This window comes from Strix aluco, chromosome 10 (assembly GCF_031877795.1).
Source record: "Strix aluco isolate bStrAlu1 chromosome 10, bStrAlu1.hap1, whole genome shotgun sequence".
In the NCBI taxonomy this organism is placed as follows: Eukaryota; Metazoa; Chordata; class Aves; order Strigiformes; family Strigidae; genus Strix; species Strix aluco.
In genome coordinates, this window is record NC_133940.1 from 18,220,301 (window position 1) to 18,234,177 (window position 13,877).

The 13,877-nt window shown below is 57.9% G+C and overlaps 3 protein-coding genes across 8 annotated transcripts in view; 1 reads left to right on the plus strand and 2 right to left on the minus strand.

Annotated features, from left to right (window-relative positions):
* Window positions 1–9,621, plus strand: part of ZMYM3 (zinc finger MYM-type containing 3) — a 36,214-nt gene extending 26,593 nt beyond the window's left edge. For all 6 annotated transcript variants that reach the window (XM_074835571.1, XM_074835569.1, XM_074835567.1 and 3 more), the window contains 12 exons: window positions 1,611–1,669; window positions 2,263–2,431; window positions 3,032–3,147; window positions 3,300–3,474; window positions 4,030–4,176; window positions 4,990–5,093; window positions 5,486–5,654; window positions 5,761–5,912; window positions 6,369–6,483; window positions 7,387–7,641; window positions 7,727–7,844; window positions 8,255–9,621. In XM_074835571.1, coding sequence (XP_074691672.1) covers window positions 1,611–1,669; window positions 2,263–2,431; window positions 3,032–3,147; window positions 3,300–3,474; window positions 4,030–4,176; window positions 4,990–5,093; window positions 5,486–5,654; window positions 5,761–5,912; window positions 6,369–6,483; window positions 7,387–7,641; window positions 7,727–7,844; window positions 8,255–8,453 — 1,778 coding nt within the window. In that variant the 3' untranslated portion in view covers window positions 8,454–9,621. The remainder of the gene's footprint in view (window positions 1–1,610; window positions 1,670–2,262; window positions 2,432–3,031; window positions 3,148–3,299; window positions 3,475–4,029; window positions 4,177–4,989; window positions 5,094–5,485; window positions 5,655–5,760; window positions 5,913–6,368; window positions 6,484–7,386; window positions 7,642–7,726; window positions 7,845–8,254) is intronic.
* Window positions 9,622–9,970: 349 nt separating this feature from the next.
* LOC141928007 (gap junction alpha-3 protein-like) lies at window positions 9,971–11,762 on the minus strand. Its single transcript, XM_074835580.1, is given in 3 exon segments — window positions 9,971–10,958; window positions 10,960–11,094; window positions 11,331–11,762. Coding segments are annotated over 2 exon segments (897 nt in total). The 5' UTR covers window positions 11,077–11,094; window positions 11,331–11,762; the 3' UTR covers window positions 9,971–10,178.
* Window positions 11,763–11,867: 105 nt separating this feature from the next.
* On the minus strand, window positions 11,868–13,671 carry GJB1 (gap junction protein beta 1). The gene is made up of 2 exons (XM_074835581.1): window positions 13,568–13,671; window positions 11,868–12,875 (listed from the first exon to the last, which is right to left on the minus strand). Exon 2 carries the CDS (start codon window positions 12,861–12,863, stop codon window positions 12,024–12,026), a length of 840 nt encoding a protein of 279 aa, XP_074691682.1. The 5' UTR covers window positions 12,864–12,875; window positions 13,568–13,671; the 3' UTR covers window positions 11,868–12,023.
* Window positions 13,672–13,877: the final 206 nt, after the last annotated feature.

Consider the following 13,877-nt stretch of genomic DNA (forward strand, 5'->3'; position numbering starts at 1 on the left):
TGGCCACTGTGTTGCCGGCTCACCAGGGACTACCTAGATTTCAGGCTGGGATTTTGGGCAGAGTTGCTGACTACTTGCTTCTTCTCTTGCAGTCAGTGGTTGCTTAAAACCATTCATTCCTGTGACCCTGTGGCTGCTGCCAGCCTGGTGATCCTGAGAGTGCTGGGAACAGTCTGTGTAATGAGGGATTGAGGAGCTTCTGCCACAGAACTGTGTCCAGAGACTTCCAAGGGGAACTGGTTCTGCACAGGGCTGTCCAGCTGAAGAGGACAGAGGGCCAGAAGTCATGGTTGGTGCAGGCAGTGCCTTGACAGCTCCTTGCTGGTGTTGGGATGAGAGTAAAGAACAAGCTGAAGCTTTCCTGGAAGCCTGGACATATAGCACAAAGAGCTTTATGGCAGGAGGATCTTGTTTCACTCAGTCCTAAATCACTGGCCTGTGGGGCAATCAACTTTGCTTTTGATTCTGCTGCAGCAGAAACTCTGCTCATACTCTTACAGCTTGTCTTCTCTCATTTGAGCTATTGATGTCTCCCACCTAGACCTGCTGCTTATCTACTTCGGGCTGGTCAGGGGAAGTTCTTATATCCATTGAGACTGTTGCAGATCCTATGGCTGAGTGCTCAGCTGCAGGCTAGGGAGCTTCCTTCAACTGGAACTTACCCATCCCCCTGTGGTGGTCAGCAAGTGGATTCTGCTGGGCCTCCAGTTGCTCAAGAGCTGTCTTGCGTTTCCTCAGGACAGAGGAAATCTGCACAAGTGCGAATACCCATGTGTTGGGAGTCTGGGTCTCTCCTGGAGAGCCTGTTTGTATGTAGGAGGTGCAAATGGACCCGCCACTCCCTTTGGCTGCTGAGACCTGCTGCTTTCCTTGCAGGTGTCTCCTTCATGCATGGCCCACGGTTAGTCAGTGCTGTAGAAGGCAGTTCTTTTTACCAGCCACATGGGTAACCAGGGCTCACAGGAGACTTGGATGAAGGTGCTCTTTTGAGATGGGTGCAGGTTCTCTGAAGAGCGAATGAGCTGGAATTATCTAAGCCAGGATGATACTGTCACCACCTGAGACTAGTGTCTGTCATACACGTCTCTCACATGCAGGTGGTCCCCTCTTTCCTTAGGGGAATGAACTGCATCCCTAGGGCTGGGGCAAAGCTGTCTCTGCTTTCTGGGATATCTTGCAACACTACTACTAGCTCTGTCACCTTCTTCCTAGGGATCTCGAAGCACTTTGCCAAGATATTTGTAGCAGGGAGATGGAGGCACAGAGAGGGGCCATGGCTCGGTACAGCAAGCCAATAGGCAGAGCTGGGAATAGAGCCCTGGATTCTTCTCTCTACAAGGGGCTGGGATTTCTCCTGACCTGCTGTGATGGGGATGGGGTGGACTGCAAGGGAGCATGAATTGACATGGGAATTACTTAGTTCTGGGGTTGTAGTGTTTTCTGAGCTGCTAGGGCTAGAGATTGTGGAAACATTAACTGTTCCTGGAGTGGCCAGGAGCAGTTTCTGGGGAGCCTGTCCCTGCCTTCTGGCTGCTGCCATCTCCAGTCCCAGCAGTGGGACCTGTTGGCCCGGGAGCTCTTGAACTTAAAGTTGTTGCTTTCTCTTACAGGTCAGACTTCAGAGCCAAAAGGACCTGCCCCTTCCTCACAGAAGGCAGAGACTAACATGGTAAGGCCTGTTGGAGGTAGGAGTTTGCAAGATAGCACAAAGGGCATGTCCCCAAAGAGAGGACAGATCTGCCATTGCTCCGGGAGATTTCATTCTACAACTAATGCATTTTAAGACATCTGGGTAGTGTGAGCTGATCAGAGCTGCTGGGGAGGGCAGCATCAGCATATCTCCTGCAAGGGGGAAGAATAACCATTGCCCAGGAACTGATGATGGGCACCAGAACAGCCCGCCACCGTGGCGCTGGCTCCTCTTTGCACAGTGCTCCCCTGTGCCTGGATACGGTTGCTATCCCACTGTGTTTCCCGTTGTCCTGTGGGGCAGGAGCAACCAGTGCCAGACTCCCTGCTGGCTGCTGCAGAGATGCTGCACAGGCTTGCTGCCTGCCAGCAGCAGCTTGACAGTCCTTTAGCCAGGTCTGACTGTGGGAGCATCCACATGCGTGTATGTGTGCGTGTTGGGGACCGCCAGGCTCCGGGAGGTGCTCTGGGAGTCTCTCTAGCTGTACCCATGGTTGGGAATGTACCCGTGGTTGGGAAGAGGTTGTGCTGCCTTAGGTAGACACTAACCTCGTGCCTTCTGCATTTCCTCAGCTGCCAGCAAAGACCTCCTCAGCCCAGATGTCTCCAGCTGCGCCACCTCCCCCACCCCCTCCACTTCCAGCCACCCCTCGGAAAAACAAAGCTGCCATGTGTAAACCACTGATGCAGAACCGGGGCGTTTCCTGCAAGATAGAAATGAAGTCCAAAGGATGTCAGACAGGTAGGAAAACAAGACATAACTGCAGGATTACAGGGGACTTTTGGAAAGGCAAGTGGCATGTCCCTGCTCCAGACTAAACGTTGAATCCAACCTGAAATGCTGTACAGAATGGCTTGGTGTTTGGCATGCTGCTGAGGAGTCTCAGGGCAGTGGAGGGCACACACAGCAGGGCTGGAGGTAGGGAGCCCATTTCCATCAGAGGCAAAAGGAGAGACACACACAGCACTGCAGCATGATCCCACCTCTTGTGGGACAACTCCTGTTCCTCTGGAGATTGCCAGCTTGTCTGAGGGGCCATCTGCTGAGCAGGTTCCACTGTGTAGTTCCTGTCTGGCATGTGTGTGGTCTCCAGCATATGCAAGGCAACTAGACCTTTCAGCAGGGCCACGTAAGAGCAGGGCTTGCACCTCTGGCTAAGGCAAGCCTTTCTTATTGCAGGCCTGTTTGACTTGCTGCTGCTCCAGCTCTGCCCATGAGTCACAGAAGCTGGTGGCTGGAAGGGCCGTGGTGCTGAATGGCTGAGGGCATGGCAGTACGCAGTGGGGCTGGGTGGAGGAGCTGCTGGAAGCAAGCTCACTGACATACTTTTGCTCTTGTCAGAGGCTGACTGGAAGCCCCAGGTGATTGTGTTGCCAATCCCCGTCCCGATCTTCGTGCCTGTGCCTATGCATATGTACTGCCAGAAAGTACCTGTGCCTTTCTCCATGCCTGTCCCGGTAAGCGACACACTCCACCCACTCGTGTTCTCTTACTGTCTCGATCCTGCCTTGCTGCAGTCTCCCTGCTTCTCTGTTCGTCCTCTTCTGCCTCTGCTTTTACGTCAGTCGGCTGAGTGTCAGTTTTCTGCCTGGTGTGCTGCTGTCGACAGGTGCCTGTGCCAATGTTCTTGCCCACCACGCTGGAGAGCACAGATAAGATTGTGGAGACTATTGAGGAACTGAAGGTGAAGATCCCCTCCAATCCCCTGGAGGCTGACATCCTGGCCATGGCCGAGATGATTGCAGAGGCTGAGGAACTGGACAAGGCCTCCTCGGACCTGTGCGGTAGGTTCTGCCATGGCTGGGACTGGCCCAAAAGCTGGCATCATGTGGGGATTGCTGGCTCTTGGAGCTAGAGCATCTGCCTGGATCACAGCTCTCCTAAAGCCTTTGAAAAGGGAGCAGGGAAGAGCAAGTCCTCAACTTCTGCTGAGGAGGTACCGAGAGGGAAGAGCTGCAGCAAAGAGCAGTGTCTGCCACTGTCTCTTTTGGGGGTGCCAGTCTTGTGGTACATGTGCAGCACTGTTAGTTTATTCAGGTGGCTGTTCAGGCTCTTACCTAAAGCAGCTTCCCAGCAGAAGACTAGCAGTCCTGACCTCGCAGGTCTTTTTACTTGGGGGCTGCATTCCTCAAGCCCCAGTGACTAGGGATGTGGTGGGTAGAGGACAAACATCCAATGTCTTGCTGTCCAGGGAAAGTTGGGCAGCACAGATGTCGTGGGGCTGCTCCGGGCACAGGACTGTGCTGGAGAGAGCCTGCCTTCATCTTCCAGCAGTCACAGGGAAAACAGGTGAAAGACTTTCTTGAAAGTTGGGTTTATGATCTACTTTTGCATTGCAGACCTGGTGAGTAACCAGAGTGCAGAGGGTCTCCTGGAGGACTGTGATCTGTTTGGACCAGCACGGGACGATGTGTTGGCTATGGCTGTCAAGATGGCAAATGTCCTCGATGAGCCGGGCCAGGACCTGGAGGCTGACTTCCCTAAGAGTAAGAGCTGGGTGAAGCAGGCATGCAGGGCTGCTCATGCTGCAGCAGGGTCCTCCCACTGCCCTCGGCTGACCGTTGCCAGCAGCATTAAGAGCTGTGTGAACTTATCTCCCCATGCCCTCTGACTGACCAGGCTTGAGGCTAGGAACTGAGAGTCTTGCAGATGACTGCTCACAGCAGGGGTGAGGAGACCACCACCTTTGAAGGAGTGTGTTTGTTTAGACTAACTGACCTGTTGCGAACATAGGTCTGCAAAAAAGGGGGAATGAGAAGCTGATTTTAACAGCTCAGAGAGCAAGGCAGTGGTGCTGGTGTGCTTATGGATGATGATTCCAGAGGATCCAGCAAGACGAGAGAGAGACCTAGACAGGCCATGACGTCCTGGGAGACAGAAGAATTGCTGAGTGTCCATTAGTGGGCAGAAGGTGGAAGAAGGGGCAGAGACTTGCAGGAGCACAGCAGTGCTGAGGCAGGATGCTAGCAGCAAAGGGCAGAGAATTGGGATGCCTGTGCCAGGCTGTCTCCAGTGCTGGCCTGGCACAAGGGGATGAGGAATGTTCCTCAGGTTTAAAAAAACAAACGAAAAACTGTCAGAGGGGAGACTGTGGGGCTCTGGTTGGTCTGCGAAAGCTTATCATCTGCCAGAACTGTATTTCCTTTGTTGGGCTACGGCTAGAAGTTCATGCCAGGCAGGGGTGGAGGGTAAGAAGTGTTGGGCTGTGTTCCCTGTTCATCTTGCTGTAAGAACCAGGCCAGCACAGCAGACAGGATGAGAGGTCTCAACTGAGCCCTTCTGCCTGTGTTTCCTTTCAGACCCTCTAGACATCAACCCCAGTGTGGACTTCCTCTTTGACTGTGGGCTGGTGGGACCAGAGGAGGTGTCTGCAGAGCAAGATCTGCCTCGTGCTGTCCGGAAGGTGAGCTCTCTGTGGGTACTGTCTGCTTAAAGTTCTTTGGGTTTGGAGTGGGAGCTGCCCTCTGGGATGTACAAGGTGAAGTGTGCCGGAGGCTTTGGTGTGCTGGGGAGGTTGTGCCCTCTCCCTTCAGGGCATGCCTGGCCTGTGGGCCACTCCTTGAATGAAAATACTTGCCTGTCACTTCGGAGGAGCTTTCCATGCCACAGGTCATGTGAGAGCTGGCCTCTCCTACCTAGGTTCTCATAACTACTGGGCCTCTTTGGCTTGGCTGTCAGCAGAAGGATGGCATGGGCACAGGCACACTGCGAGGGAGCTGGCAGCCAGCAGGTCTGGCCAGGACTCTTGTGTCTGTCCCAGGTAGGTGCCCAGTTTCACAGTACACCTCTCTGCAGGGGCAGAAGCGTCTGGTGCTCTCTGAAAGCTGTTCCCGGGACTCAATGAGCAGCCAGCCCAGCTGCACAGTGCTGAACTACTCATACGGTGTGAATGCCTGGAAGTCCTGGGTGCAAGCCAAGTACGCAGGGGGAGAGACCAGCAAGGGAGAGGAGCTACGCTTTGGCCGTAAGTGCCCTGCCTGGATGGGGTGGAGTGACAGAAACGTGCCAGAAGCTGAGGTGCTCCTGATCTTGCAGGCTATTGTCTAAGGCTTCTGTGCTTGTCTCCACAGCCAAGCCCATGAGGATCAAGGAAGACATCTTGGCCTGCACAGCAGCTGAGCTCAACTACGGCCTGGCCCAGTTTGTCAAGGAGATAACACGGCCCAATGGGGAGCGCTATGAACCGGACAGCATCTATTACCTCTGCCTTGGCATCCAGCAGGTAAGGGAGGGCTGGGCTTGCTGCCCTCAAGTCCTCCACAGTCAGACCTGGGGGTCAGATCTGGTGAGGGGAGCTTTTACCCTTTATTCTGCATTCTGGGAACCCATAGAGGCTCACTGGACTCCTTCAGTGCCTCGCCCTAGGACAGCAGCCCACCTGGTTTGGTCTTTGTTCCCAAACCAGTGGGTAGGGTGGCAGCTTTTCCCCAGCCTTGCTCCCTTCTTGCACATCCTTGAGGAGGGCTGGGAGATCTCCCCAAACTCAGTCCCTTCTTCAGCACCAAGTCTGCTTTGCCATGCCTTGGGGTTTTCCTCACAGCTCTCAGAAGTGGCTGGGTTTAGGAGCTCTGGTTGTACAAGGAAGGGTGCTCTGCATGTGTGCCCTGGGCTCTCTGGGGAGGGTTTGCATTCCAGGTACTGCCATGTCTCTCTTGACGGTGTGTTCTGTCCTTTCTAGTACCTGCTCGAGAACAATCGTATGGTGAATATATTTACAGACCTTTACTACCTGACCTTCGTGCAGGAGCTGAACAAGTCCCTGAGTGGCTGGCAACCCACAATCTTACCAAATAGTACGTGTCTCCAGAGTACCTTCAGTCACCATGCATACCCAGTTTGTGCTTCTAGCCTTGGATCCTCCATTCTGATTGTGCTCTCCCAGCCTCAACCCTCTTCCTTAACATAGGCAGCACGGTCCCTCTGTGTCTTGGGGTCATACTGACCCATACTGACAGCAGAGCCAGCCTGGTTTACGCCTCAGCAGCTTCTGTTGCCCAGAGTCAGGGTAGCTGGGAGCAGAGCACAGCTGCTTTGTGTCCTGGGACAGTTTGAATCTTTACAACACTTAGAGTGATGTCTCCACCCTTTGGCAAAGATGATATGAAGCCGGGAGGCACACTGGCCCATGCCTTTGTGTTCCCAGCACATGGGCGAGCCCTGCACACTGCGCTAAGGTTGGCCAGGGTTGCTGTGCTGCTGCCACGTGAGCGGACGAGCTTAGAGCTCTGCAGAGGCTTTTCATGATGCGGTGATCTGGACTACCTTCCATGCTGTCTTGACAGTGGTTAGTTCACAGATCCAGCCTCACCTCTGCATATTGGCCATCCCAGGCAGAGACATTTGGCTCCAGACCTGTGTGTCTAGGCCTGCCTGCTGCTTTTCCTTCATCTCACACTGAGTGTGGTGGAGCACTAATCTGGAGTTCACTTTGTGGCCAGCTATAGGGATGAGCGATTAGAAATGATTTGGGTTCTGGCCTGTGGTTTGGCTGCACTGTGGGGTGGCTCATGGCTGGGCAGAGCCAGCATCTAGCTCTGCTGATGGCTCTGGAGAAGTAACCTCATGAAAAAGGGTATGTTGTGAAGTGTCAGTCTTTTGCAGTGAGCTTGCCTGGGCAGTGAGCTTGCCCGCGCAGGGTGAAGGCATTGCCACAAGGCCACAGTTGATGTGACTGGTTCTTCCTCTGTGCGTTGCAGACACAGTTTTCTCGCGTGTCGAGGAAGAGCACCTCTGGGAGTGCAAGCAGCTGGGCGTTTACTCACCCTTCGTGCTCCTCAACACCCTCATGTTCTTCAACACCAAGTTCTTTGGGCTGCAGACAGCGGAGGAGCACATGCAGCTCTCCTTCACCAATGTGGTGCGTCAGTCCCGCAAGTGCACCACGGCCCGTGGCATGACAAAGGTGGTGAGCATCCGCTACTATGCTCCTGCCAAGCAGAAGAAAAGCCGAGGTAGGGTCTGATGGAGCATCTCTGTCCCGCCCCCTGCCTGCCCCGTTGGGTCCCAGATGTGATCTTGCTCTCTCCCCCTCTGTAGATGGTGGCTCTGGAAAGCGGAAGCGCGAGGAGGAGGTACCAATGCTGGAGCAGCGGGAGAACAGGATGAACCCACTCCGATGTCCCGTCAAGTTCTATGAGTTTTATCTCTCCAAATGGTGAGGCTTTCTCTGGAGAAGGGGCATGTGCCATTTTGGGACCACCTCTCAGTTTTGGTGGGACGCTGTGGAGCGGCTGCTGCTCTCCAAACATTTATACTTGAGTGTGAAGCCTTGCCCAGGATCTGTGCTGCTTGTACAGACTGTGGTTGAGAGAATGCTTCTCTCTGGTCCCTGCCACTACTTGCCTCTCTCCAGACAGGCAGGAGTGTGCAGTATGAGTCCTGGTGCTTAGCTGGTTAGGGGCTTTGGTCCTGAGTGAGCAGCTGCAGACTCAGCTCGTGTCCTCATCCTGCCGAAGGATGAGAGGCTGTGACAAGCCTTGATCCCCCCATAACCAGAAGAGCAGGCCAGGCTTTCTGAGCCCTTGGCACTGATATCCCAGGGCTCACCTTCCTCTTTCTTTACAGTCCTGAGAGTCTGCGGAACCGCAACGATGTCTTCTACCTGCAACCCGAACGGTCGTGCATTGCTGAGTCCCCGCTCTGGTACTCGGTCATCCCCATGGACCGGAGCATGCTGGAGAGCATGCTGAACCGCATCCTGGCCGTGAGGGAGATCTACGAGGAGCACAGTCGGCTCAGCAGCCTGGAGGACGACATGGACTAAGAGCAAGGTGGTGCTGGCCTGGTTGTGCTCCAGCCCTGGATGCCTTGTCTCCCTGCCTCCTGCTGCAGGGCGGGGGCCATGCAGCGTGGGAGGGGACGGTGCTGTGGCAGTGCTGTCTCTTCATCGTTACTGGACTTGGACATCCCATCCTGCTCATTACAGGTCTCACCTACGTACATGGCCTCCATGCTCAGCCCTGCCTCCTGTTCCGACTTCTGGGTGAGCCGTCTTCCCTGGGGCCAGTCCCCACAGCACAGGGGTGGCAGAGCCCCCATGACAGCTCTCCTTGCCCAGTCCTGTCCCCCCTTACCCCCAGCCCTGACACTACCCCTCTCTCCCCCTGCCCCAGGGCAGGAACCGCACAATACGGCAGAGTGTCATCTGGGACCAGCGGCCCCGAGGCTTTTAATTCTCACTTCCTTTAGCACCCCCTTGAGAGGCTGCGGCTGGCATGGCAGGAAGGGTAGCTCTGCTGCTGTGACAGGATGGTGTTTTCAAGCCAGTGGGGAAGGACCACCGCAGCCTGAGAGCTGTTGGGTATGGGGCAGGGCTTGTTCCCAGGGGTGGGAGAGGCTGGCTGCAGGGAGCGGAGGGAGCCAATGCTGGAACGTGACGGCAGAGACCCAGCCTTGCCATGGGGACACCTCCCTCATATGCAGCCAGGCCTCCTCCCTCAATTTTGTCAATGTTTTCTGAGTTGGCAGAAAACCGATGGAGACGAGTCTGTGTTAGCACTGCCCCTCTCTCCCCACTGTCCCCTGTCCTGGCATAACCCCCCTCCCCAGTGCAATGTGCCATCAGTGGGTCCCTCAGCTCCAGCCAGGGGCTTGGGCAGCTGCTGGCAGAAGCAAGGAGCTCTGCCTGGCCTCCCCCTCCCTCCCAAAGTAGCAGGGTGCTAGTGCCCTGCTTGGGGCGAACCTGGCTCCGGCTGTGCTGCTCCCTGCTGCCTCCTGCCTCTCCTTGTGTTCTGGTCGGTTTTCTTGAGCTGTACATGGGTCTCCTGTTGAGCCTGTATATATTGTTCTGGGCCCTGGCCCGGGGCCATCTGTTCTCTGTGTCCATGTGGAGAGTGAGCCGCTCACCAGTCTTGTTGTAGTGATGCCAGGGCGGTAGGACTAACCCTGTGTCTCTGGAAACCATTCATTTCAAATAAAGATGCGGAAAACTTTTGACAGCCCCTGCTTTTCCCCCCCTGGCCAGGGTGGGCACTGCCGGAAAGCAGGGCCGGGGACTTGCTCCTGTCCATCCCTGCCTGCCTGTGCTGCCTGCACTTCCTACCTTGTCTGGCCCCTGGGGTGCTGCCAGCTCTGGCATGCTGGGCTGGCCCCTGACCCTGTGCCTGCTGGTGCCAGCCGGGCCTCCCCTGCCTATCCCTTGCCCATGGGGCTGCAGTCCAACCCAACCCAGCAGTGGCCCTGCCCTGGCCACGCAGTGTGTCCATGGGACAAACCCATCAGAGAGCGATACCGCGGTGCCCGTGGGCAGAGTAGGAGTCAAGTGAGGTGCAGTGAGTGTTTATTTGCTCCCCAAGGGCTGACAGGCCCCTGCCCCAGCCCAGCCCTACTCTCAGCCCCTCTGTTCCCACAAGCACAGGGAGTGGCTGAGCTGTGTCGCTGGGGTCATCTCTCGCGCTGGCTGTGGGGTCCATGCCACGAGCCTGGCAGGGCCCAGAGACAGAACCACAACTGTGCGTTGTCAATCCCTGAGCATCCCAGGAGGCCACGTTCACACTGCCAGGTCTGCTGCTCGTGCCTTCCCGTGGGACCCGCTGGCCACCCCCAGCCATGCACCTGCCTTCCCCACGGGTGCCAGGTCATGGGGGGGTCTGCCAGCAGCCACAGGGCTGCCACTGCTGGGCAGGGTGACACAGGTGCTGCGGGGCCCCGCAGGGCCACCGGGACTGGGCAGGATGCGGGACTTGGGGCCCGGCCTTTGCCGGCACTTGGTGAGACCCAGGTGGTAGATCTCCACCAGGTTGAGCAGCAGGGACACACAGGCCACCCCCAGCATGAAGAGGATGAAGATCGTCTTCTCAGTGGGCCGGGAGATGTAGCAATTGACGGTGTTGGGGCAGGGCCAGCGATTGCAGGTGTAGAGGGGCTTCAGCTGGAACCCGTACAAGGCGTACTGGCCCGCAATGAAGCCCACTTCCAAGAGGGCCTTGAAGACGATGTTGCAGATGTACGTCCTCAGGATGGCCCCCCGCATGCAGACCCGTCCCCGCGTGTCCCCTGCAGGGAGCTGAGACTGCCTGGGTCGCTGCCGCCTGGCCCCACTGCCAGCCCGGGCCACCGCTTGCTGCTGTGCCTTCTCCTCCAGATGCACCAGGTGCAGGATGTGGCCCAGGTACACAAGGCTGGGGGTAGAGACAAAGATGATCTGCAGGACCCAGAAGCGGAGGTGGGAGATGGGGAAGGTGCTGTCGTAGCAGGCGTTCTGGCAGCCGGGCTGCTGTGTGTCGCAGGAGAAGCCAGAAAGCTCATCGCCCCAGACCCGCTCAGCGGCCCGCCCCCAGGACCAGGATGCGAAAGACGAAGAGGACAGTGAGCCAGACCTTCCCCACCACTGTGGAGTGCTCCTGGGCGCTCTCCAGCAGCCGCCCCAGCAGGCTCCAGTCCCCCATGGCACTGGCCGCGGTGCCCTGCAAGACAGCCGCCCTCCAGACATGGCCACCCCACAACACACCAAACCGCCACCCCATCCTCCAGCCAGGCGGACATGCAGGGACCCAACCTGGGGCTGTTCCTGGAGTGTCCCCACCCTGCCTCCCATGGGACCCCCTAACCTATAGTGGGGAGGGCAGCGGGAGCAAAGACCTCTAGCAGAAAGCAGCCCCGCCATGCTGGGAGCGCCCTGGGGGACATGGGGACCCCTCACCGTTGGCAGGCGCGTGGGGCAGAGCCGCTGCTCCCGTGCTGTCGGCTCCCCTCGGCAGGGCAGTGAGGGATGCTGCAAGGCCCCTTCCCAGCTGGTCCCCAGCTCCTCGGTGGGGTATGGACAGGTCTGCCCGGCTCCGTCCGTCCATCCACCCAACCATGGGCGCGGGGTTATTGGGGCAGGAGGCAGCTGCGTGCCACATTGGCTTTCATTGTGACTGGCAGATGAAACAGCCACTGGGGAAACTTTTTCCCTCTATTTTTGGTCTGGGCACTTTTCTAAATATACTCGGGGCTGCAGGGGCTGGTGCTGGGGGAGCACGAGCCCTTGGACACTGCTCAATGCCACCCAGGGGTCACTGCTCCTGCATGCCGGCTGCCAGGGTACTGCGGCCACAGCCCCAGCCCAGCCTGGGCACTGCAGCCCCCACAGCCCCTGGTGGCACCCACCTGGGCTAGGGTGCAGGGGTGGGCACCCCACACTGGCATCCCAGCCCCCGGCATGTCCCGGCCAGAGCAGAAAGGAGGGAGGCAGTGCCTGAGAACGGAGATTTAATGGCCCAAAGTGCCCTCCTGGCTGTCCGGAAGGGCCAGACCGCTGCCTGAGGGATGCTATCCATGGGACAGGGACAGCACAGGGCCGTGGGGTGGCTATGGAGTGGGAGCAAGGGCTGGAGCCCCCACGGCGCTGGCCCTAGCAGGCAGAGCAGCGGTCGCCCTTCTCCTGCAGCCCAGGGTTACGGCGCAGCATGTCCTTGAGGGAGCCGTCCTGCTCCGTCAGCAGTTGGTTGATCTCATTCTGCTTGTACTCGGAGGAGAGCTTGTGCCCATAGAAGGAGCCCTTCCCTGACGGGGGGTTGGAGTTGTGCTGGCCTCGGCGGGCACAAGCCCGCACCACCAGGTAGACCAGCTCTGCCATGTTGAGGACGATGCAGATGCTGGAGGTGACCAGCATGAAGACGGTGAAGATGGTCTTCTCCGTGGGCCGGGAGATGAAGCAGTCGACGATGTTGGGGCAGGGGTAAGCCTCACACTTGACCAGCCGCACCATCTGGTAGCCTGGGTAGAGCATGTAGAAGATGTACATGAACACGGCCTCGAAGAGCAGCCTGAAGACCACGCTGCAGACATACGTCCACCACAATGAACCCGATATGCGCATCTTGTGCTTCTTCACCTCCTCCATGTGCTTGGGGTCCCCGTGCCCCGTCAGCACCAGCAGCTTCTTCTCCTGGTGCTGCTGGTAGGCCACGTGCATGGCCACAAGGAGGGCTGGTGTGGTGACAAGGATGAGCTGCAGGGCCCACAGACGGATGTGGGAGATAGGGAAGAAGTGGTCATAGCAGACGCTGTTGCAGCCGGGCTGCTGCGTGTTGCAGGTGAAGGCGGATTTCTCGTCCCCCCAGACGCTCTCAGCTGCCACCACCAGCACCATTATCCGGAAGATGAAGATGACGGAGAGCCAGATGCGCCCGATGGCGGTGGAGTGGCGGTTCACCCCGCTCAGCACTGTGTAGAGGCCGGCCCAATTCATCGTTCCTCACGTCTGCAGGAGTGAGCAGTGAGATGTGTTAGGAGCAGGAAGGGTCCCTGGCTGAGAGCCGCTGTGTCCCAGCCCTGGTGGCAGCAGCCCCAGGAGGGAGCTGTGAGCAACTGGCTGCTGCAGCCCTGGTAGGTGGACAGCAGGACGGAGGGACGGCGGGAGAGCACCGTGACTCCCACTGCTGACACAGCTCAGGGCAGTGTCTTAGCTAGAGCAGGCAGGAGACTGGTTGGCCCTGCAGTGCCAGCTGCTCCTGTCCTGCCACCCCACGCTGGCATGGGGATCCTGACCCACCCACATAGGATGGGGGTGAAGCTCCCACCACTCTGCAGGGACCCCTGGTCTCCACCCAGTGCTGAGATCTCTGTCTAGGGATGAACCCAAGGAGCTCCACGGGCTCCTCTGCACCAGCACCTCCCTGCCCTCGTCCCCCCATTCCTTGCAGAAGTGGGGCTGGGGAGCCTCGAACTGGGGGGACCCCCTGTGCAGCCATGCATTGTCACCCTCCAAGAGCTGTCCCTACCTGGGGAACATGGGGTGACCCCCCCACCCCAAGCATAGACCCCCACCCTGCCGGGGCCACCCACTGGCACTGAGCAGCCCCAGGAGCTGCTTCCCACCCCAAGCACAAGGCTGGGGGGCTGGGACCTGCCCTCTGGCCGCCCCCCGGTGTGGAGGGTCCTGGTGGCGCATACCTGCCGGTGAGGAAAGGTCCTTGCGAGCTGCCCCCAATGGCCCCTCTAAGGTCTCATGTCTCCCGCAGCAGAGCTCTGCTCCGCCTGCCCTTGTCTCTATCCACCACTGCCCTGCACTGGAAGTCATATGCTGCTTTATAAACTATTTACATACAATGGGGCCTTTATCGGCCCCTGAACAACACACTTTAGCATTCAGATCCAACGCCCTGACTTCCGCCCACCCAGGCCAAACAAAGTGCCTGTGTGCTGCATTCCCGCTGCCCGGCCCTGCACCCGCTCCCACCTCACCCTGCGCTGACCACGGCCA